General features: G+C 43.0%; 1 protein-coding gene across 1 annotated transcript; it reads right to left on the bottom strand.

Annotated features, from left to right (window-relative positions):
- Positions 1–142: 142 nt before the first annotated feature.
- Positions 143–23,088, bottom strand: LOC114362419 (serine/threonine-protein kinase MARK2). Its single transcript, XM_028317824.1, has 13 exons — positions 22,621–23,088; positions 19,762–19,890; positions 17,776–17,954; positions 16,609–16,667; positions 14,902–15,031; positions 12,824–12,978; positions 9,630–9,781; positions 7,982–8,149; positions 5,464–5,619; positions 2,749–3,155; positions 1,711–1,803; positions 657–717; positions 143–388 (listed from the first exon to the last, which is right to left on the bottom strand). The coding sequence occupies exons 1-13, from the start codon at positions 22,750–22,752 to the stop codon at positions 305–307; spliced, it is 1,905 nt and encodes a 634-aa protein (XP_028173625.1). The 5' UTR covers positions 22,753–23,088; the 3' UTR covers positions 143–304.
- Between the last annotated feature and the right edge of the window lie 650 nt (positions 23,089–23,738).

The following is a 23,738-nucleotide window of genomic DNA, read 5'->3' as shown; positions in this document are numbered from 1 at the left end:
TTTTCGTTTTGTACCAAAACGACAGCACGCACTAATCTCTAATTCGGCGCACCTTTACACCATGTTGGGAACTAATTATACGTTCTACTCATATCACTCTAGTAGCTACTTTCCAGCTGGAGTTACGTACACCACCATTACCTACTCCATATAAATCAAAATCGTACGTCTAAAAACAATTCAGTCGATGCCTTGTACAATAAGAATAAAACTTTTTTATTCACTTAAAATTACAATTAAGGTGACACGTAAACAATTTAAAAAAGTCCTTAAAAACATCGAAATAAGGTGTAGTTTCGAGTGGTCACTTTAGGGGCGTCGTTCTCCGTAGCCTCTGCAGGTGAGGCGCGTCCTTGTTCGCCGTGTTTCGGGTGGAGTACCAGCCCACCTGGGAATAAATTAACACGCTAAAATCCACGCTAATTTGAACTTTGTTGCCTCATCTCAAGGTTCTCATTTAATATTTTTTTCTAGAAACATTTCAAGCGAACATAACGCAGGAATTGACCAACAATATCAAGAAAATAAAGGCTAAAATGCGAAGGCATGAAGCATCGTACCCTCACTCCTTGAGGTACAGCGGTGTGTGGTCTTCTCAGATCCTACAAACGTCTATTTATATCACAATACATAATAAAGTATATTAAATTGCTTACTGGCATCGCCCTCTCGCTTTTGCAGTGGCTGTTGGATGAGGAGTGTGGACTCACGATGTTGCTGAAACACGTAAAACAACGTATAAACAAGAGGTTTAAGTTACCCCGTACCATGATAATGCACTCACACGCTTTTTCTATCTATGACAACAAACAGGTCCTAGGTGAACGACAAACCACGCGACGCGACGCGAAAATATCAAGGTAGTACAGTCACCGTCAAATATTTCGTGACACCCAAAGTGGCCAAAAAGTTGACAGCACAATGTTGAGAACTTTTTGGCTACTTTGGGTGACACGAACTATTTGATACTAACTGTATTATAATAATGGCCGCGCAAGACACACGTCGCGTGAAGTACTGGTCGCATTACGTCGCGTAGCGTCGCGTCCCGTGTCGCTCAACTAGGACTGGGTCATTGCGCCGGTAAGGAGGGGAACACAAAATATCAATTGGAAAGCAATTAGTCACTTAATATTATAGACAGTTTGGTGTTAACATTATTTGGATTTAACAGCAAACGGAAAAGGGTTTCACATGAGGGGAAACATTATATTCTTGCCTTGGAGCGTGGCCGCATCGCAAAGCAAAGAGATGTCGCCCGATATTCTGCGGTCCCGGCCTACAAAATGTTTCCAACAAATATTTATTATAAACCGTTTTACCCAATTAATTTAGTTGGAGTCCTTTTATTTTGTTGTGTGTGCAAAAAGTCATTGGCAATAGAGATAGAAAGTTCGTGGGTTTCATTCCCCCAATCAATCTTTCTTTACTAAGATCTTTTTTGACAGGCGAGTAGTGGACTAGACTAGTTAAAGACTGTTTTCGACCACCGTGCGAATGGTTTTTTTGGTCAGTAGCAAGTATTTTAATAACTAAACGCGAGTTTTTTTTATGCAGAACAAGGCAGGTATTTGACTGAAATCTCATCTGATGTTAAGTGAAATGCAGTTTAGAATGGTACATACATATCTGCTCTGTAATCACCTTGAAAAGGCCCAGATTATAGTATTCGGGAAAGACAGCAGCAGTTTTTAATAACAAAGGGCTTACCCTAAAGAGGCTCGCTTGATCGTCGTCGCGTTGCTCTGCAGGAGGATCCTGGCAGGGGGCGCGTTAAGGGCCTGCATGCCGCTCGCTCGCCAGCTGTGGGCAGTCAGTGGCGTAACTATAGGGTGGCAGGGCTGGCAAAATCCCTTGGGGCTCCTGCCTAAGATCCTAAGCCAGCGGTTCCCAAACTTATTTTGTCAACTGCCCACTTTGAGTAAATAAATTCTTTTTAGCGCCCACATTTGTAGTCGAAAGTCGAGTGCTCAGTCGGTGTTTAAGAGACCTCCTAGTAAATGACGTCTCCCAAGCCTCTACACAACGTCCCGATTTTTTTCCTGGGTCTCTTACCGCCCCCCTTTAAGCCTGCAGCGCCCACAAGGGGGCGTTATCTATACGCCAAGGGCCCAATGCACAGAATTTGCCACGGGCTGCGGATGGTATATTTACGCCACTGGGCATAGAACGTAGTATATAACTTCCTATGCTCGTTACACGAAATTAAATAAATAATGTTACATCGTTAGGTCCGGTTTCCACCAAGGCAGAGCAGAGAGGAGCGGAGAAGTGTTTTGAAAAATCAGATTTCTTAATTTCCACTTCTCTTCGCTCCTCACCGCTCCGCTCCGCGCCGCCGCTGTCAAATCTATATTTATAAAAGCGAAAGGTCACTGACTCACTCACTCATCTCGAAATCTCTGAAACTACAAGTGCTAGGAGTCTTAAATTTTGCATGGGTGTTCCTTTTAGAACGTAGGTGCTCACTAAGACGAGATTTTGCAAAATTCAACCCCTAAAGCCTTGATCACACGTACCGAGTAAACGGGCGAGACAGTAAAATGTTTACTCGGTCGAGACAGTTGGGTGAGCGAGTCACATACTCGAGCGCTCGGCCGAGCACTCGGCGTAATGTTCATACACACTGAGTACTTGGCCGAGAGCACTGTCTCGCCCGTTTGCTCGGGGCATGTGATCAAGGCATAAGGGGTTAAAACGGGATCCACGTACAATAGAAAAAATTGACGGCCCGAAACTTCGTCTTACCTGGGCAAACCGTCGCCTCCTCTCCTGTAGAATTCTGTTCGCTTCGCTTCCCCATTCCTCGTAGGGCAGCTGTTAAGCCGCGGTCTTTCCTCCTCCAAATTGACCTTCCTCACGCAGGCAGTCCGCGTGCCCTTCCTCACGATCTTCTTATCGTTCAAGTCCGTGTTGGAATGTTCGTCGATACTTGGCAGGCGGGGGTCTAACCCACAGTCTCCGTTATCGTACACTTTGTAGACGGGGTTCTTCAGGGTGAAGTTGCTGCTCAATGGTCGCATGGAGAATCTCGGGCTCTGCATGGGCTGTCGCTTGACCGTCCTCAAATGCTCCGGCTTCTGAGTCGGCTTCGTCATCGAGTTGTTTTGAGGCATTTGGACGGCGGGCACGTGCGGGATCTTGTGTTCCGGCGGCTGTAACAATGAATAGAATATAATATTGTTTATTTGGCACACAATAAAAGATTATACATACATAAATGAAAAAAAAAAAGAAACCTTATCCCAACTAAATTGAACTAGCTTTGAGCGCCCTGTGCCAAAAAGGTCCCTGGCTCAGCATTAGTCGTGACATTAAATGTGCCACAATACTAGTTTTCTGCAAGGACCTTTGGGGCACTGGACGCGTAAGTGTCAAAACTAAAACACACAGATTACCTACTGCAAAATTACAAATAATAAAATCTTATAACAATAACAAAAAACTTGTGTTCTTGTGAACAATGCTTTACTATCAAATACTGGATTATTAGTTCCGATTTCTGCCACGTTGGACAACCATACAATTCTGACATTTACACATTATGAAGGTACTTATAATTAGTGACCGACCGAATATTCGTTTTCGTTTTCGGCCATTTTCGGCCAAAAAATGGACATTCGGCCATATTTTCGTTTTCGGCCAAAAACCAGCCGAAGCTTCGGCCAAACCGAATATCAGAAATACGTGAATAAGATAGGGACGTTTATCGTTCCGATATCTTCGGGAGTGAATCTGATGCACTCATGGTTCCAATCAGACTTGAACGGACGAGGTATTGTCACACTCTTTTGAAGTTTTGAAGTGAGGTTACGTTGTAATCCAGTGAAATTTTTCCAAGTTCAAAATTGAATACAAATAAAACCAAAGAGTTTATAGAGTCTAATGCGGATTTGAAATACGCCATGAGTCTACACTGGTCGGGAGCCTACAGAGCGTTCGCAGTTGAGCAATAAGTATTTGAAATGTATTGTCGAATGATCGATGAATGTCTGATACCACAACTGCAACTGCATCCCGGCCAACTACTATTTCAGCAAGAAGGTGTCTCACCACACACGGAGAGTACCTCGATGGAGACACTGAGGACTATTTTTTTCTAGCCGCCTCGGTCACCAGATCTCACACCATGCGACTTTTTCTTGTGGGGATATCTCAAGTCAAAAGTTTACGGCAAACAGTCCTTAAATAATTCAGGTTCTGTAAGAAAATATCCGCCGTGAAGTTGCAGGAAAATTATTAGCGCGATTTGCTTTCGCATAGTTGCGAATGTAAGGGTCCGGCTGTGAGAGTGCTTATAGTAAAACAGGCATCATTTAAAAGACATTGCCTATAAAAAAATAAATCCGCATTGTTAAACTCCAGTTTGCATTAATAGTAATAAATAATAAAAAATCATTAATTTATTTGTATGAATCATTTTTGAAGTTGAAAAATTCCCACTGGACACCCTTTATTTCTTCTTCACTTCCCAATATTTCAATATACACCGGAAATAATATTCTACTAAGAATTCATAATTCATTTTTTTGTGTTTTAATGCCGGTTTTCTTTAATCAATCCTTATCAAAAACAACTGTCAAACGTCATTATGTTTTTGTTCAAAACATTAACGGTTTTCGAAGTTTTTACATAATTTCAGATTGAGAGAGTTGAAGGTCATTTTCGTTTTCGTTTTCGTTTTCGGCCGAAAATGAGACTGCAGCCGAAGCTTCGTTTTCGTTTCCGTTTTCGGCTGAAAATCCATATTCGGTCGGACACTACTTATAATATCAATAAGACAGAGATTTCGTTAAAAAAAATACTAAGTATAAAATACATTTAACGTCCGTATTCACAATCGATGCTTGCTTAAGTGAGCAGCAAAAGACCCCGCCTTTAGTGAGTAGCCGGGGAGAGTCCCACATAACTCACTGTCCGTCCCCATCAACCAGTGGGTATGCGCAAGGCAACAAATAAAATATTTACATCAAATAACATGTGGTAAAAGCCCGATCTGTGAGCACGTAGAATTTTGTCCAATGACCCCAAGCTACCCATCCTTATCGCTCGCGCGTAATTATATTGCTGTCGCGACTGTGCGACTGGCACCCGCAGTGAGTGTGCGAGCGCGATAGCAACATAATGAGGGCTATCGTTTTAGCGCTCACCAGTTAGCGCCACTGTAGAGTAAGGTCCTGTCACTTGCTAGTCGCGAAGACAGTGGCACCAACTGGTGAGCGCTAAAGTGGTAGGAAGACTATCGCATTTGCACTCATCAAGATGGCGCCACTGTAGAGTAAGGTCCTGTCAATCGCCAGGGGTGCCAACTGTTAAGTATAAAAACGATAGCCATAGATAGATAGATAGATTAAGTATAAAAACGATAGGTATAAAAACGATGCGCGCGAGCGATAAGGATGGGTAGCTTGGGGTCATTGGACAAAATTCTACGTGCTCACAGACCGGGCTTTAGTGTGATACCTGTACATCGTTGGGCGGGGTGGGCTGTCGCGGCTTGAACTGGCTCTTGTTGGGCAGACTGGCCAGCGGCGTGAATATCTTGCTGCAGGACGCGGCCTCGCTCGCCTCCGCCTCGTACTTGGCGTGGTACTCGGGAGGAGACAGCGGGCGAGGCTCCTGTACAAAATAGCAGATATTACAACTGCATTAGGGTTTACTTTTCTTTAAAAAAATATTAGTAATTTGGCGCTCGTAGGCTCACTGCGGCCGCTCGTCGCACAGTCGCGACAGCAATACAGGGTGTTTGGCGCATCGTGTGCCAAAATGATTGGGCGGATAGAATGGGTCATTTCCTATATTTTCAGCCCCCATAACACGTTCCATGTCAGGCGGCTACTTTTATATTAAGTTTTTTAGTAATTTCACCAAAATACCCAAATCGCATCATTTAATTTCGATTTAAAAAAAAACTACTAAGCGTAGCCTCAAAGTAAATATTTTGTTTTGACGTGCATTGATATAGGGTTGCATCAAATCTAAATTTACTGGCAAATATCATCTAGTTTTTTTTAAATTCAGCTTTGAACTTTTCCGAAAAGTTAAAAATGGACTGAACATTTAAGTTTACATGGCTATAAAATTTTTTTTAAAAGAGATAGCGATCTTCGGATTTTATCAAAACTTCTCTAGTCTATCCCCATTCAAACGGTATACTAATCTTGTTTAAATAATAACAACAACTTCACAAATTCCCTAAATTAGTGCATTGACTCTATTCGGACTGATTTGCGAAATTTGTGTTTATAGCCCCTTTTTGTGTGAATAACACGTTAAATACCTACAGGTAAAAAATATTTATCTTATGCAATGTAAAAAACCTTTTCTCTATCGTTTTTCAATGTGGATTTCTTGAAATTAAAGACGAAAATAATTATTTTGATCGTTTATTAATTATTACAAATTTTGTTCAAAATGTCCGCCTCGGCAACGTATACACTCACGACATCTTCGACTGTTGTCGTATGCAGCCTCATTTCTCTTTTTATTACTATAAAGGCGTTTTCTATTCGTTGTTGTAGTTCTTCTAATGTTTGAACTTCCGTTACGTACACCAGTTCATTACCTCGTCCCCAGACGTAAAAATCTAACGGAGTTAGGTCTGGGGAACGTGCAGGCCACTGTATAGGGCCAGTCTAAATTAGAAGAAGATGTCGTTACTTAGTGTATACGTTGCCGAGGCGGACATTTTGAACAAAATTTGTAATAATTAATAAACGATCAAAATAATTATTTTCGTCTTTAATTTCAAGAAATCCACATTGAAAAACGATAGAGAAAAGGTTTTTTACATTGCATAAGATAAATATTTTTTACCTGTAGGTATTTAACGTGTTATTCACACAAAAAGGGGCTATAAACACAAATTTCGCAAATCAGTCCGAATAGAGTCAATGCACTAATTTAGGGAATTTGTGAAGTTGTTGTTATTATTTAAACAAGATTAGTATACCGTTTGAATGGGGATAGACTAGAGAAGTTTTGATAAAATCCGAAGATCGCTATCTCTTTTAAAAAAAATTTTATAGCCATGTAAACTTAAATGTTCAGTCCATTTTTAACTTTTCGGAAAAGTTCAAAGCTGAATTAAAAAAAAACTAGATGATATTTGCCAGTAAATTTAGATTTGATGCAACCCTATATCAATGCACGTCAAAACAAAATATTTACTTTGAGGCTACGCTAAGTAGTTTTTTTTTAAATCGAAATTAAATGATGCGATTTGGGTATTTTGGTGAAATTACTAAAAAACTTAATATAAAAGTAGCCGCCTGACATGGAACGTGTTATGGGGGCTGAAAATATAGGAAATGACCCATTCTATCCGCCAAATCATTTTGGCACACGATGCGCCAAACACCCTGTATAATTACGCGCGAGCGATAAAGATGGGTAGCTTGGCGTCATTGGACGAAATTCTATTTGCTTGGCGACCGGACTTTAACGCCCGTATTCACAAACGATATTTGCTTAAGTGAAGCGTAAATGGAACGCACAGCGTTGAATAGAGCTTTGCGATTGGTTCGTATGTCACCTTGTGCGTCCACGCGCACCGTGAGACCTCATAGTAAAGTTTGTGAATACGGGCGTTAGTCCCGTTAGCCCCTCGCATAAGCTAAATATGTTGTGTGATTTTAGAACCCAGAACCTGGATATGTCTACAGGTTTTTTATAAAACTTAGTCGCATCGCCCTGCATTGACCCAAGACCTAAGGTTTTTATACTCGGACAACAAATAAAACCCCGCCCGGACGCTCCCTGGAAGCCCTCTAAACTAGGACAAATCCAGGGAAACCCGGACGGATGGCCACATTTTCTTCACGTTCACGTTTTTCGTGCCTCACGGCGTACGAACCGAATCTCGGGAGACCGAATCTCGCGTGGGTACTTGCTCTGGGCTCCTTTCCCCGGGCGCTTTGTATTCATAGCAATGACCGGTTCATAGTCAATTAATTATAGCCTTTCAAGGTGCCCCACGTACCTGTGTGTTGGAAGACCACAGCAGTTCAGCGCCGGGCACGGCCTGCATCTGGTGCAGGTGGGTCTTGATGTTGTAGATGCCAGCCACACAGCCGAACGGGTCCGCTTTGATCTGTGCCACAATGTCCATGACTGTCTGGCCGCACAGCTCGGATATTTGTCTGTATATCTGCAAAGTATGTAAAGTGAAATCAATTTCAGAATGTAATTGCATAGCTGATAGATTTTCTTTTCAAGATTTGTGTACCTTAAGTAAAGGATATAAGAATCAAAATGACGTGACAATATCGCCTCTAGCTGGTTGATGTTTCTTCGAAAGGGCATTTACTAGCTGGAAATTGGGCTTATTCCACTATTCCCCCAAAGAACAAAAAGTACACTAATCTCTCATCCCCGTTGACGGAGATTGTCAACGGGGATTAGTGGAAAAAGCCGAATGAGGACTGAGCCGGTTAGGTGACTATCTCTATTTGGCATTGGTTATGCGCGAGAGTGGTGTTGCGAGGTACGACCCTAACTTTGGGGTCCCCACAGCTAGCGGTGGCGCCACCTCCATCTATTGGGCTCTAGGGATGGTGACAGGTTGCGAGTGAAGCTTCAACCACACCAACGCGTGCAGGTCGCCATCGCCGGCGTGGTCAAAGAAAAATGACAGGTCGCGTGAACTGTCATAAGTACGCATTGGTGTGGTCGAAGCATGAGGTGGCAGGTGCAAGCGTACCTCCCTGTTGGCCTTGGGGTCCACGCAGCCAAGCGGGTGCGCCTTCATGCACATGCCAGAACGCCGCTTCCAGCTAACGGTGGCACCACCTCTCGATCTATTGGGCTCTAGCGGTGCGCGAGTGAGGTGGCAGGTGCGAGCGAGGTGGCAGGTGCGAGCGAGGTGGCAGGTGCGAGCGAGGTGGCAGGTGCGAGCGAGGTGGCAAGTGCGAGCGAGGTGGCAGGTGCGAGCGAGGTGGCAAGTGCGAGCGAGGTGGCAGGTGCGGGCCAGGTGGCAGGTGCGAGCCAGGTGGCAGGTGCGAGCGTACCTCCCTGTTGGCCTTGGGGTCCACGCAGCCAAGCGGGTGCGCCTTCATGCGCATGCCGGGACGCCGCACCCAGCGGTGGCGCCACCTTTTGATCTATTGGGCTCTAGCGGTGCGCGCGTGAGGTGGCAGGTGCGAGTGAGGTGGCAGGTGCGAGCCAGGTGGCAGGTGCGAGCGAGGTGGCAGGTGCGAGCGTACCTCCCTGTTGGCCTTGGGGTCCACGCAGCCTAGCGGGTGCGCCTTCATACTCATGCCCGGACGCCGCAACCAGCGGTGGCGCCACCTTTTGATCTATTGGGCTCTAGTGGTGCGCGAGTGAGGTGGCAGGTGCGAGCGAGGTGGCAGGTGCGAGCGAGGTGACAGGTGCGAGCGAGGTGGCAGGTGCGAGCCAGGTGGCAGGTGCGAGCGTACCTCCCTGTTGGCCTTGGGGTCCACGCAGCCTAGCGGGTGCGCCTTCATACTCATGCCCGGACGCCGCAACCAGCGGTGGCGCCACCTTTTGATCTATTGGGCTCTAGTGGTGCGCGAGTCAGGTGGCAGGTGCGAGCGAGGTGGCAGGTGCGAGCCAGGTGGCAGATGCGAGCCAGGTGGCAGGTGCGAGCGAGGTAGCAGGTGCGAGCGTACCTCCCTGTTGGCCTTGGGGTCCACACAGCCTAGCGGGTGCGCCTTCATACGCATGCCGGGTCGCCGCACCCAGCGGTGCCGCGCCGCCTCCTCGATCTTCATCCGTAGCTCCACGTTCGGTTCGAGCAGGTGCTGGATGAAAGTCTTGCACTCTGAATACAAAGCGCGTATTTTTACGTTCAGTCCTAAGTTCCTAATGGACCCATAAGGCCGAGTTTCCACAAAGGTGGAGGAGAGCGGAGAAATGTTTTGAATAACCAGAGATTTAATTATTTCCACTTCTCTCCGCTCCGCGCTGCGCCGGCGCAAATGTCACATTCTATAGAAAAAATTGACGGCCAAACACTTCTCGGCTCTGCCTTGGTGGAAACCGGGCTTAAACCTAAAAGGAGACCCGGCGAAATAAGTTTATTTAATTAAATAATTATCCCACCAGTGATGACAAGCGTGGTGGAGACAAAGGGAATAAACTTTTGACAGTGTGTCTTGATGGTCTGTCTACGTAGCGTCGCTTCATTGTAATAAATTTATTTTATTTATTTAATAGGACAACCAACAAAACATACACTAGAACACAATCAATATTCTATCTAACATTAACTTTTTTTTTCAGGAAGCACGCAGAAGGCGCCTCCGTCCATCAACCCGCTGTGGGGTCTAGGTGTGCGGTGCTCGAGGCCAGTCCCATAGCTTCTGAACTAGCAGACCGTGACTTTAAAAGGTTTCACAGGACAGTGCTGGAACTGTCAATTTTCCAATAAAATTAATTGCACTAGTGTCATTTAGAACTAATATAAATACTTAGCGCCAGATGGGCAGCGGAGCTATCATTCTCTTGCATACAAATTGTTCTATAGTCCGGTCGCCGAGCACGTAGAATGTTGGCCAATGACCCCAAGCTACCCATCCTTATCGCTCGCGCGTAATTATATTGCTGTCACGACTGTGCGAGCGCGACAGCAACATAATTACGTGCGAGCGATAAGGATGGATAGCTTGGGGTCATTGGACGAAATTCTACGTGCTCGGTGACCGGGCTTTACTATTGGAACCGAATTACCTTTGTTACGAGTGTGGGGAGTTTATGAATATTATGGTAAGATGTGTGAGTTACATCCGTTATTGTTGACTGTAAACATCACGCAAATTATTTTAATTAAGTATGTAAATTGGTCGATAAAATGTGAATATTTTTTGTAAGTTTTTATGCTAATTTAATAAAGCCTTGAAAAATGTATTGTGGTTTCAAACGGTCATCGAATTATGCAACGAGTAATGCATGCGAATGTTAACACACTTATTATGATGTCAATTCTCCAGTTATGTTAAATGTATGGAAGCTGGAAACAGAATTTATGGATAAACTAGCTTTTGCCCGCGGTTTCACCCGCGTGAAATTTAGTTTGTGACAGATCGTCATATATGTTATTTTGGGTTATAAACAATAATACTGTAAAGTTTCATCAAAATCCGTTCTGTAGTTTTTGCGTGAAAGAGTAACAAACATCCAGACATCCAAACTTTCGCATTTATAATAGTAGTAGGATAGATAAGATATAATACCTAGTAAATATTTGTCTCAAAACAGGTTAAATATTCAAGTTATGACAGTTTACAACAGTAATATGAGACAAAATGGTTCAGTTTTGTCATCATTTATCGTAATAAATAAAACAAGCGTACGGAGAGACTAATCCTTTGTTTGTCATCCGCTTTGCACTAGTGGGAAGTCGATAACTTCGAACTCCTATGTTCTTCTGATTAATTTTGTTGCGGGTCCAATGACAGTTTAGGGCCTGCCACACTGGCGGATTACAAGCGTTTTCAAAGCGGAGCGGCTACGTGTGCGCGTCCGCAACGTATTCGCTGACTTTTCCCGAGAAAAACTTGACCTTCACAGTCACTGGTTCACTTCACAATGATTTTACACAAGAATGTGTTACTTAACGGGAACACAGTGTTTTGTTGAGTAACGTTATTACTCAAAGTTAAAAAAAAACAGTGTTACTAATCGGTATTTTTTTACCAATGGGTTACAGTGTTACACAAAATAGTGTGACTTGACGGCAACAAAGGGTTTTTATTGGCGGTCAAGCTGTAGATCCTGGCTACACAGGAGTATGGCAGATGGGCATAGCAAGTAGCGGCGTAAGGGGGCGGTTCGCTCCGGGTGCCAAGCATCAGAGGGTGACAAGTCTGCGGTGTATGTCATTAGGGGTGCGATTGCCTTTCAATCTCGAATCGGTAGGTAACCCTAAAATCCTGAATCCTGTGGGCACGGTAATACTATCATACAGTATTGTAACTTCATATAAACGGACGAACCGCGAGCTTTCCTTCGAAATTCAAATCTCGGTATGCGCGCGACATGCAAAAGTCGGGGGTGTCGCGAATGTGCCACAGTAATAAACGGACGATGTGTTGTTTTTTTAAACAGTATTTAAGTGTTTTTTATAAAAAAAAGATTATAAGTAACTACATATTCATACAGGGTGTTAGGTAAATGGGTTTATAAGCCGACACTAGCCCATGTTAACATTTATGCATGTAAATAGTATGGTGAAGTCAGTGATATCGTTTTTTTTTTTAATTTTCATACAAAATTTTATAAAATCAGATTTGCATGAAAATTAAAATTATTTTAAAATGAATATCAATTTTCTGACTTCACCCAGTAGCCCATGTTAACATGGGCATATAAATGGTATATAAATATGCACCACATGTTAACATGGGCTACTGTCCGCTTATAAACCCATTTACCTAACACCCAGTACTTATAATAATCAAGCATTTTGTACGCCTCAGTCGAGGCGCTTACACTTTACGGTCGCAAAATAAGATTTGTTACTAAATCTTAACACAAATGTATTTTTTTTATTAAATCTACTAATGACAAGACAACATGCATTTTTATCCTATTTCATTCAAAAATTATTTTGTTTGTCAAATTAAAATAAAAAGTTACAATCACAAAATACATTCACAAAACTAGATAGAAATTCTAAGTAGGCAGATGTAATGAAAATAAGGTCTGCAGGTGGGCAGCCCTATCGCATGTTGTCATACGGTGACGTACCGCGCGGCTGTTGACATTTATTTCAAAAGTATGGCCGAGTTGGAATACTGTATAGATACTATTACCGTGCTGTGGGGTACCACGGGGTGCCTTAGGACGGCACTTAGCCTCGTACCTGGTGAGACGCAGGCCAGCGCGGCCTTCTGCTTGCACGTGAACCCGCGCGCGATGGCGGCTCGAAGCAGCGGGCGCGAGCGGCCCTCGGCGGCGCCCGCGTCGGCGCCCGAGAACGGCAGCCCGCCCGTCACCATGCCGTACACGATCACGCCTCTGCAGGCATGATAATGTCTCCATTTCAAACTACTTGAAGAAATCCAACTGCCTAAGGCAGGATTCCCATTGACCGGCGCGAGTCGGCGCGCAGCGGAGGCTTCCGGCGACTGGGACCGCAATTAACTGGGACCGCGGTCCCAGTCGCCGGATCCGTAAAAAATAAATAATTTTCTTCCGGCAACTGGGACCACTCATAGATAACTTTGAAAAATATATTATTCAAGCCAAAATCAGTACAGTCATACGAAAAAAAAAAATAAATTATTTATATGAATTATCATTGACTCGTTCTAGACATGATTTTAAACTATGCGCTTAGCAATAAGTAGATTAAGCTAGGCTATTTTTTACATACATTAATACAAATACTAATATTGGACTGAATACTTTAAAGCATTTTCTAGCAGTAAATTATTATTAACTGAATTTCATTCATGTAGTACAACATATTTTAATGCTTATAATTTTTCCCCTTAGAATCTACTATAAATGCACTATAAATCTACTATAAGTTCTATAAATCAAACGACTGAATTTTTTATTAAATCAGTATAACCAAGCTATGGCGTATAATATTTTATATTAATAAATGATGTTTTTAAATTAAAAAGGATTTTTCTTCAATTATTTCACCTAAAAAATTTTCGTGTGACTGTACATTTTTATTTCAGTTATCATTTACGAGTGGTCCCAGTTGCCGGAGAAATATTATTTAATTTTTAAGAATCCGGCGACTGGGACCGCGGTCCCAGTTAATTGCGGTCCCAGTCGCCGGAAGCCTCCGCAGCGCAGCGTAAAAATGCGGTGGAATGCGCGCGTATCCGCTGGAATACGCTCGGAGCCGACCGGCTTCCGACGCATGCTCGCGCATCCGTCCGGATTGAAATGTCAGTTAATCAGTTGTAAGCAATTACGACTCTAAGAACTGGTAATAAAATACTATTTTCTTTACGGCCGTGTTAGTGCGCTCCGCCGCGCGCCGTTCAATGGTCATCGTACTTAAGGCTCGGCGCAAATGGGCCACAGACCATAGCCAACGCTATTAACACACTTTTTAATATTTTTGTATAGACGCGCCGCACACGTGTATTCGATGGCGGCCACTCGCTACAGTAGTGTCCGCGACTCTTCACTAGTGGTCACTACGTGCCACACTCGATCAATCTCGATCGTCGGAATCGAACCCACGACCTTACGCTTGCCGGGTGACTGCTCTTCCATCTGAGTTACTTAGGCCCGGTTTCCACCAAGGCGGAGCAGTGCGGAGACGAAAGATGTGCAGCGAAGCTGGCAGGCTATTTCCACCAAAGCGGAGCGGAACGGTGCGGAGACGAGAGATGTGCGAGATGTGCGTAGCTGTCAATCTATTGCTATCTATGAAACACCGCACCGCTCCGCTCTTCTCCGCCTTGGTGAAAGCCGGGCCTTAGACACTGGATGAAAACGTCGAAATTTTCAAGTACAAAATAAAACGTCCAATGCACTGGATGAAAACGTCGAAATTTTCAAGTACAAAATAAAACGTCCAATGTTGTCGCTACTGTCTACGGAGGCTGACCGTCGCAGCATTATCCGACGGTAAAAGCAGAGTAAATACAAATGAGTAGGTCATCTTCATAGAAATGCACCGAGCGCGGTTTGTATGTGAGCGCGCCAATACGTATACGTCGAAATTATCAAGTACGAAAAAAGAAACGTCGAACAAAATGTCGCTACTCTACAGGGGCTGATCGTCGCGGCATTCGTTCGTTCGTTTCAGCCGAAAGACGTCCACTGCTGGACAAAGGCATCCCACAAGGATTTCCACGAAGACCGATACTGCACCGCTCGCATCCAGGCATTATCCGACAGACATGACGAATCTATAAGGGTTCCGTTTTTTGCCATTTGGCTACGGAACCCTAAACACGGCGCACTCACATGCTCCACAGGTCCACCTCGGGCCCGTAGCGGCGGCCGTCCACAAACAGCTCGGGCGCGGCGTACTCCAGGGAGCCGCACGGCGTCCGCAGCGCGCCGCCCGCGCTCCACACGTTTGACAGCCCGAAATCTGCACACGTCATCGCTTACGTCACTAATGGTGCAATTTCACTAGTCGATAGGGTGCGCATGCGGCGTGCGGGAGATTTCTGGTACGCATGCCACAGGGCCCGCATTCGGGGAACTGTTTTCATTCGTCGATAGGGTCCGCATGCGGAGTGCGAGAGATTTCTGGAACGCGTACCACGGGGCCAGGGTGCGAAGTTTACTAAAAAATAGAAACAGGCATGGCGCATCAGAAAATCTGAATGATGAATTTCATTGGTCGATAGCACGGTCGGTATTCGCTGGGTGCGAAGTACTAGGTGGGGGGGACATAATCTATCGCAGCGCTCATGGTGGTCAAAAGTAGAAATAATGTTAGCTCTGTCATCAGATGTATCTGTCAATGGCAAAGCGATTCTACATAATACATTTTAATATCATTAATTAATCGCATGAAAAGGGTCCTACTGGGAACTTAAATAAAAGAGTGGACTGTATTTCGATAGGGCTGTTTTAATAGCCGTTTACAATTTGGAAATAACTAAACTATACAACGTGGTAGTACAAAAATGAGTCACAGTAGTTGTTGTGCACAGATGTTTGCCTTATGATGAGAGCGTGAATTATTGAACTCTGCCCTTGTTTTGTTCTTAATTCTTCTACATCTCGGACTTGTCCAGCCAATACCAACAACTTTCCTTTAAATACGGTTTGTGGTTGGAATTTGATATTGTAACTCTCACAAACCCGGTCTTCAAAACGATACTCATTTCGATCTGAAAACGATATTTAATTTATTACTAGCGATACAGAAACATTTAAATATATTGACTGTTATATAATGAAACCGTTAAAGTAGCTTTTTCTTTTTGTTTTACTGTAAAACTACAACTATAAATGAAGTAAACAAACCCTGACACAATCAAAATTAAACACACTTTTTGGACTTGCCTCATTTGATTTGAATGACCAAAATGATTTCAAAACCTTTTTTCCACCCAAATCGTGGTATCACAACAATTTATTAGTTGAAAATATTTGTTATTTTTTCATTTCGATATTTTTTCACAAATATACGACCTAAATGTCAATGTGACAGAGCCCACAAAGTCGTGGACGCTAGTTGGCGCTGTAATCGTGCACGGAGCCAATAATGCATGCGGGGAATCCCCGCATGCTGTATACCGAACGAGTTATCGACTAATGAAAATGCGTCATACGTCAGTTTCAAATATCCTTCTACGGCTTCAATCATACCAACGCATGCAGACCGCCATCGCCGGCGCGATCATAGGTCAGGACAGGACGCGCGAGCAATGACAGGTCGCGCGACCTCAGGGCCGAGTGTGAATAAATGACATTAAATGTATGACGGATTGTACAGCGCCCCTAGCGGAAACTTTCAAGAACACAAATTTTTCATACATTTTTAACGCGCTCACTAGTGAGGGCATTTGTTTTTGGTGTGGTTGAAGCTTAACATGGGTATCGAGGGGGCAGGGGAGAGCGGGGTGGAATGATTACTGCAGCTTGGATTTCACCAATTAATTAACTGTGTTGAATATGAAAATTTTGTAGGTATTGAATTAATAAGAACATTACCTACGATCTTGATAAACTGTTTACTGGTATCCAGCATAATATTCTCCATTTTTAGGTCCCTGTAAAAAAAATATATATCAAAAATAGGGGTCAAGAAACTGTGTTAACGTCCAACGACTTTAATCGGGGCCGTCTTTAACGTACTAGGGGCCCTGCCCTGGGCACATAAGGATCAAAGGAGGCAAAGTTCTGGATCTGGAGAAAGATCTTTTAGGAGAACAGACAGGGGGGTCCTGTGCACGTGCCCAGAGTTCGTTTCAGCCAAATTACGTCCACTGCTGGACAAAGGCCTCCTCCAAGGTTTTCCACAGTGAACGGTCCTGCGCTGCCCGCATGCCCGTGGTTCGCAGGGAGATCGCAGCGACCCGCCGAGTGGCGGTATCACTGCGAGCACAAAGGCGGCTCGCAGTAGGATCCAGGAGCTCAGAGCCAGATATGCGATAACCGTGGACGAGCCGTACTCACTTGAAGGTTGGTTACGTTACATGCTACGTTACGTGCTATATGGCAGGTGAGTACTAGGGATGTTATGGATATGTAGTTGCGGTTATGGATACGGTTACGGATATAGGAATAATACTATACCGGTTTCGGTTTTTTTCGGATATCCGAAAGTTTCGTTTACGGTTACGGATATCCATAACATTCCTGGTGAGTACCCTGCCTGGAACAAGCCTGCTCACCAGTACACGACGCCGCGCGTGCATGTGTCGCACGGCGGACACCAGCTGCGCGGCGAGCGCGCGTCACACAGGTCATTGGACGAAATTCTATCTGCTTGGCGACCGGACGCGCGCCCCGCTAAAATAAGCGCGCACAGGTCGCCGCCGCCCGCCGCCTCCATAAGGCTGGTTTTAGAATCACGCTGACGCACGCTGACCGTCAGCGCTGATAGACGAAATGCATGGAGCGTCGGCGCCGAGCGATCAGCGTCACTCAGGAACGTTCCCTTCAATTACATACATTTTGATTTGTCAGCGCCGACGATCAGCGAGCGGTCAGCGCGATTCTAAAAACATTCCTGTAGGCCTAAGATGCGCGCCGTGATAACTTTTATCGACGTCAATTTGTATGGGCAAAATCGATAAAATGGCGTGATAACCGCTTATCACGGCGCTCATCTTAGGCCTACAGGTGAGTACCCTGCCTAAGAACAAGCCAGCTCACCGGTGCACGACGCCGCGCGCGTGCATGTGCCGCACGGCGGACACGAGCTGGGCGGCGAGCGCGCGCGCGCGTGCCTCGGGCAGCCCGCGCGCGCCCCGCGGCCCGCGCGCCGCTAAAACAAGCGCGCACAGGTCGCCGCCGCCCGCCGCTTCCATCACCACGTACAGACGCGGCCCGTGCTGCAATCAAACATAATATTTTATTCTTTTTGATGTTGGCAATACGGCGATTATCACACTGCACCGCGCTCCCGCCGCGGTACGCGGGACGACAGATTTAATCATTATATGCAAGTACCTCAATTTGTATAGAAAACACGCGCGGCACAACACACTGAAAACGCGTCTGCGCGCGGTATTCTTTATAATAATAATTATGTAGCCACGCGGACCGCGGTGCAGTGTGATGATCGTCTACACGTCGAGGTCGACTTGATTTGTGCCATTTTTAACGGTAGCGCATTTTCTTACATAACTTTTCAATTCCTATCATTGGAGGTCCGAAAATATTTCTCATACAATTTGATACCATAATGATCATTCTTCATAAAAAATTTAAAACCTACATATTTAAACACATAATCATTGATATTCATAATATCACTAATCATACACTTAGTTTTTACTAATATTTGTTTTCATATATTTTTCTATAATAATGATCGAAACTCATAATCATTCGAATAAATAACTATAATATTCATAAATGTGATGTATCCTAATATTTGTTGTCATAAATTTATTACTCATAAGTGTATTTATCCATATTATTAAAAAATCATGATGTCTATATTCGTATTAAATCGTATTTTAACATTAAATTAATTTGAAATGGTCCAAAACAGGCAATATTTTGTGCCACAAAACTAACGTGATAGAAACGAATCGCTGCAAAACCGACTCCACGTAGTCTTGTCTGCCCTACCCCTAGAGTGTAATTTAAAAGCCGGAGGCGCGGAGGGAGGGCAGCCCTCGCCCGCTGTAACGAGGCTCAGGCGCCCGGGTGAGCTGGAGCGGCTGAGGCTGGTCGCCGAGGCGCCGAAGGCGCCGATGGCGATCCAAAAAGCCGAAGCTGCGGAAGCTAGCGTGGGTGCCTGAGCCTCGTTACGCAAGGGCGGAAGGGCTGCACATCCCGCAGCGCCGGAGACGAGGAGATACCAATGCATGCTGCATGGTTGCTTTCATGCTGCATGCTCTGCATGCTTATCTACTCTATTAAATTATATATGATTTTTTTAAAGATACGAGTATGTCTGTTATAAAGTAAATTATTCTGAACAACAACATTAGGAGTTGAAGTATGTTCTTAGTAACAACATTATTAATTAAAACAATATGATCAATGAATGTTATGAAGAAAAAAGATCTGAAAATAAAAATTATGTATTTTAAATGGTTCTTGGTAGTAACAGTATTGATAAAAAAAATATGATTACTAACTGTTATGACCTCCGATGGTAGTAATAAAAATGTATGAATAAAAACAGTATGAAAAATAAAATTATGAAGAGAGATTATTATGAACACAAATCGGTAGTAAGACAAAGAATAGGATTTAGAATTTTATGTGAGCCAATATAGAACCATTTTCAAGTTTTAAGTGAGACGAGTTACAAAATGGGACCAAGTAGGTAATGATTTAATGAAGGATGATAGATGATACCTCTTTCCACTATTTGATGCCCGTTTTGACCATCAATCCCTAATTTTTTTAAGTGACTCCTATGAATATAAAATTCCTGTTAAGTGTTACCATAGGGGTCACTTAAAATTAGGGATTGGTAGTGAAAACGGGCATGAGTCTCGGTAAAGTTGTGGTGCTTTACTGAGACTTCATATGGACTACTTGAGAGAATCCGAAGAATCACGCTGCACTGTTTTTTTCATTTCGTCAAAAGGTTGTAGATTTGATTCCCGCCTTAGGCAGTTCGATTGCTTTTCGAATTTAGTTTGAGATGCTTAACGCTAAGAAATTTTAATAACTGACCATCATAGTTTCGTAGAGCGCCGCGATGCATGGGTGGCGCAGCTTGGCCATGACTCTCGGCTCGCGGTGCAGGTTTCGACGCGCGTACTCTTCCTTTATGCACGTCAAGTCGATTATTTTGATCGCCACCTGCAAACCTTCGCGTCAACGTTTCGTCTAGTTACCTACCTTGCGGCTTTGGGGGACTATTGTTATCTAAATCTTGAGAATAAAATTCTTATATAGGTAATGCATTCCTCTTGCAGTCAAACTAAGACATCCTGTTTAAAACACAGTGATATCAGGTTGCTTGGACAAAATGATTTAATAGGTGTGTTGGTACTTATATAGGTAGGTATATTCCATGGTATATTCATTCACTATTTCGCTCGAAATGCGGCAAGTTTTGAAGCCCCAATAGTGCATTTCACTAAAAATTAAACTCGCAACTCCTTAAACAACATCAAGTTATTTCCGCACAACAGCTATATTGCTATCAATCTGTGGCGGTTGTGCAACAACCTCAGAAAACGGAACAAACCAGAAACCGTCAACGGGCGTAAATGTGTATTCATATAAATTACTCCAAATCGCACTAATTTGACTTTAGAGCAATTAGTCAATGGCCGGCGCGCGCATTGTTTACATATCCGTCAGATTGACACTTTATAATTAAACTAGCTTTCCGCCCGCGGCTTCGCCCGCGTGGAATTTTGTCTGTCACAGAAAAACTTTATCGCGCGCGTCCCTGTTTCAAAAACCGGGATAAAAACTATCCTATGTTCTTTCCCGGGACTCAAACTATCTCTATGCCAAATTTCATCAAAATCGGTTGCGAGGTTTAAGCGGGAAAGCGTAACAGACAGACAGACAGACAGACAGACAGACAGACAGAGTTACTTTCGCATTTATAATATTAGTTGGGATTAGTTGGGATGTTAGGAGTTAGATGATACTCAATACTCATTTGTTGATACATACATTGACACATGATACATTGATACTTTTTAGTTGCCGATATTTAAAGTAGGGAGCCTGTATTTTGCTAGGAAGATTATTTACACTTGGATTGTGATTAAGACTATAATTTTCCATTACAAAATGGAAAATTATAGTCTTAATCACATTAAACATAGGTACTGTCCCTCTTCAGTGACAATAACAAGGACTAGTCAACTAAAAAGCATGAAAAAAATAATTTTAACAAAAAAATTAAAACCGACGCCAACAATCACTTAAAAGTAGAAAATAATACGTCGTTATTTATTTATTAGGACAATATACCATGATTAATATTTTTGGAGTCGGTGCTGGTAAATTTAAAACCATTTCTTGAGCTTGGCACTAAGATATGACCGACTGACAGCATATTTTCTAATTTTGGTGCTTTAATATAAATTTTGGTGTTCTCTTAATTTTGGTGTAAGGAAAATCTAAAAAACTACTGGACAAAATTTAATGTCTTAATCATTTTTTTAACAGTATAAGTTTCCAATAAATTTGATCTATAATTAAAGAATAAAAATACACAAATAACAATTTCCACCAAAATTAGGCAAAAATATGCACTTGTTGAAATTCACCCTTATTGTTCCATTTTCTTCCCTAAACTTTGAATTTTTGACGAATTTCAATATCTAATTACTACATGACGTGACATATCATTGGAAAGAAGAGAAGCTAGAGATGTTTTTAAGATCATTGGCAATCTACTATCACCTTTAATTTTTAAATCGAATTCAAAGTTCAAATTTTTATCGTGGTTTGTACCTTTGTTAAACTTTCGCGGCTCGTAACTAGCTATCCAATCATTATCTGGATCTGAAATTAAATGTATTTGACTAAAGACATATTCGATATTAATATCAAATAACAAAAGCGGATAAAAACACGCGAAAAAAAATTTTTGGCAGTTTTTAGGTCAAATTTTGGAAAAAATTAAACAAAAACAAAAATATCAATTAAAATAAAAGAAGCTCACTTAGGGTCAGATGGGCGAACTTGTATTCTTAAAATGACCTTACCTATACACATTAATATTAAACAGTATGTTTTAAAAAAAATTTATAAGCAAGTATTTAACGAAAACAGTGGACGCAATTTGGTTTATTATTATAGAGGATAGGTATAGTTTGCGTCCATTGTGGACGCAAAGTGGAAGTTTTGTAAAATCGATGTAGTAATTCGCGTCCACCTTATTTTATTCGTTAAATATAAAAAATATTACCAAATTCATAATAAATATTATACCTTTTTTCATCATTAAACTGTAAAAATAGCTATCTATCCTAAAATTCACATAAAACAATATAAAACTTACCATCAAACACGCCGCTGCACACTAATTTTTATCTAAACATACAGCGCGTGTGAGCTTCCTTGTTGAACAGCCGAGACTAACTATTTTTCTAAACAGGAATGGTTGGACGCACAGGACTTTTGTCTATGTGTGCGTGCCTCTTATACATTGACGTATTAGCGGTAATGACTTTTCGTTTGATTGGTGTGTTAGTTGACTTGTTTTCGAGGATTTTTAAAAGGAGATCGGCAAAATGGACGCGAATTGGGCGATGGACGCGAACAGGCGAAATGACCCTACTATGGAAACTTTGCATATTCAACGACCTCTATCTCCGTATCCCCGCGTATTTCAGGGTTGTTGTCATACTATGAAATGAAGTACTAGTATTAAGCTTTAATTTAGTATACTTTTTGTTTCTGTTGGTTTAACGCCCAATATGCCCATCATCCTTTGGCCTCTGCCTGTACATCGGAATGTTTTGTCAGTTATATTTAACCAGACCAGCTTTATTTAGAAATCGCACGTTTATTGCATGATCTGGGACATTAGGGTTTGACTTGAGGGCATTAGAAATCTACCTTCTTGCCTATGATCCGGTGCGTGGCCTCCTCGACACGCGCGAAGTGCCCCTTGCCCAGTACTTTGCCAGTCATGAGGTAGTTGCCGACACTGTAAACCTGGTTTTTGCTCCGCATATTTGCTGGCTTCATATTTACTCACTAATTTCGACACATATTTAACTGGTTTCACGCTACTCAACTTTCTTGGAGACACGAAAAGCGTAAACAATCGCACGATTTGTAAACTGTACTTTTATAAACGTCATAATAATGTGACACACTCTTTTGTTTGGTCTTCGAAACTGGAACGGTGTTAGTGTCAAGCCTGACATTTAGAGGACCTATTTTTACCGCTCTGTGATCGCCAGTGTATCGGCATAGGAACTTTTTGTACGTACAACATCGTAAATAAAGAATTGGCCGCCAACGATAAGGCCCGGTCTCCACCGAGGCGGAGTGGTGCGGACTTGCGGAGCGAAGCAGAGAAGTTTTTTTTTAATAACCAATCAGATTCCATTATTTGCTCATCTCCACTCCGCTCCGCTTCGGTGGAAATGGATCGAGCGGAGAAGTGTCGGGTGCGGTTCTGGTACACTTGCGCGGAAAGCCATTTGCGCGTATGGACACTTGCGCGAAAAGACACTAGAGCGAATGGACGTTAGCGCGAAAGACATTTACGCGCATGGACACTTGCGCGAAAAGACATGAGCGCGAAAGACACTAGCGCGAAGGTAATATGCGCGAAAACAGTTTTCGCGTTATTAATCGCGACTTCTTCTTGTCTTGTCAGTCTGGGGCATTATTAGCTCCTGAATGACTGAAGCGATTTTGATTTTCCTTTTCTCGCTTGTATCTCGAAATGTAAATAAAATACCTAACATCAAATTGGCTTCATCATCCCAACTAATCCCAACTAATATTATAAATGCGAAAGTAACTCTGTCTGTCTGTCTGTCTGTCTGTTACGCTTTCCCGCTTAAACCTCGCAACCGATTTTGATGAAATTTGGCATAGAGATAGTTTGAGTCCCGGGAAAGAACATAGGATAGTTTTTATCCCGGTTTTTGAAACAGGGACGCGCGCGATAAAGTTTTTCTGTGACAGACAAAATTCCACGCGGGCGAAGCCGCGGGCGG

The sequence above is a fragment of the Ostrinia furnacalis genome, unplaced genomic scaffold (assembly GCF_004193835.3).
Source record: "Ostrinia furnacalis isolate ACB-3 unplaced genomic scaffold, ASM419383v2 OfSCF6503, whole genome shotgun sequence".
In the NCBI taxonomy this organism is placed as follows: Eukaryota; Metazoa; Arthropoda; class Insecta; order Lepidoptera; family Crambidae; genus Ostrinia; species Ostrinia furnacalis.
This window is presented reverse-complemented; position numbering and strand designations above follow the sequence as displayed.

Coding starts and splice junctions, on each gene's coding strand:
- LOC114362419 (XM_028317824.1), bottom strand. CDS start 22,752: ATGAAGCCAGCAAATATGCGGAGCAAAAACCAGGTTTACAGTGTCGGC. Junction 5,620..7,981: donor TGTGGTCTTCCAACACACAG/GTACGTGGGGCA, acceptor TATTTTGTACAG/GAGCCTCGCCCGCTGTCTCC. Junction 3,156..5,463: donor CCCCGCCCAACGATGTACAG/GTATCACACTAA, acceptor TCATTGTTACAG/CCGCCGGAACACAAGATCCC.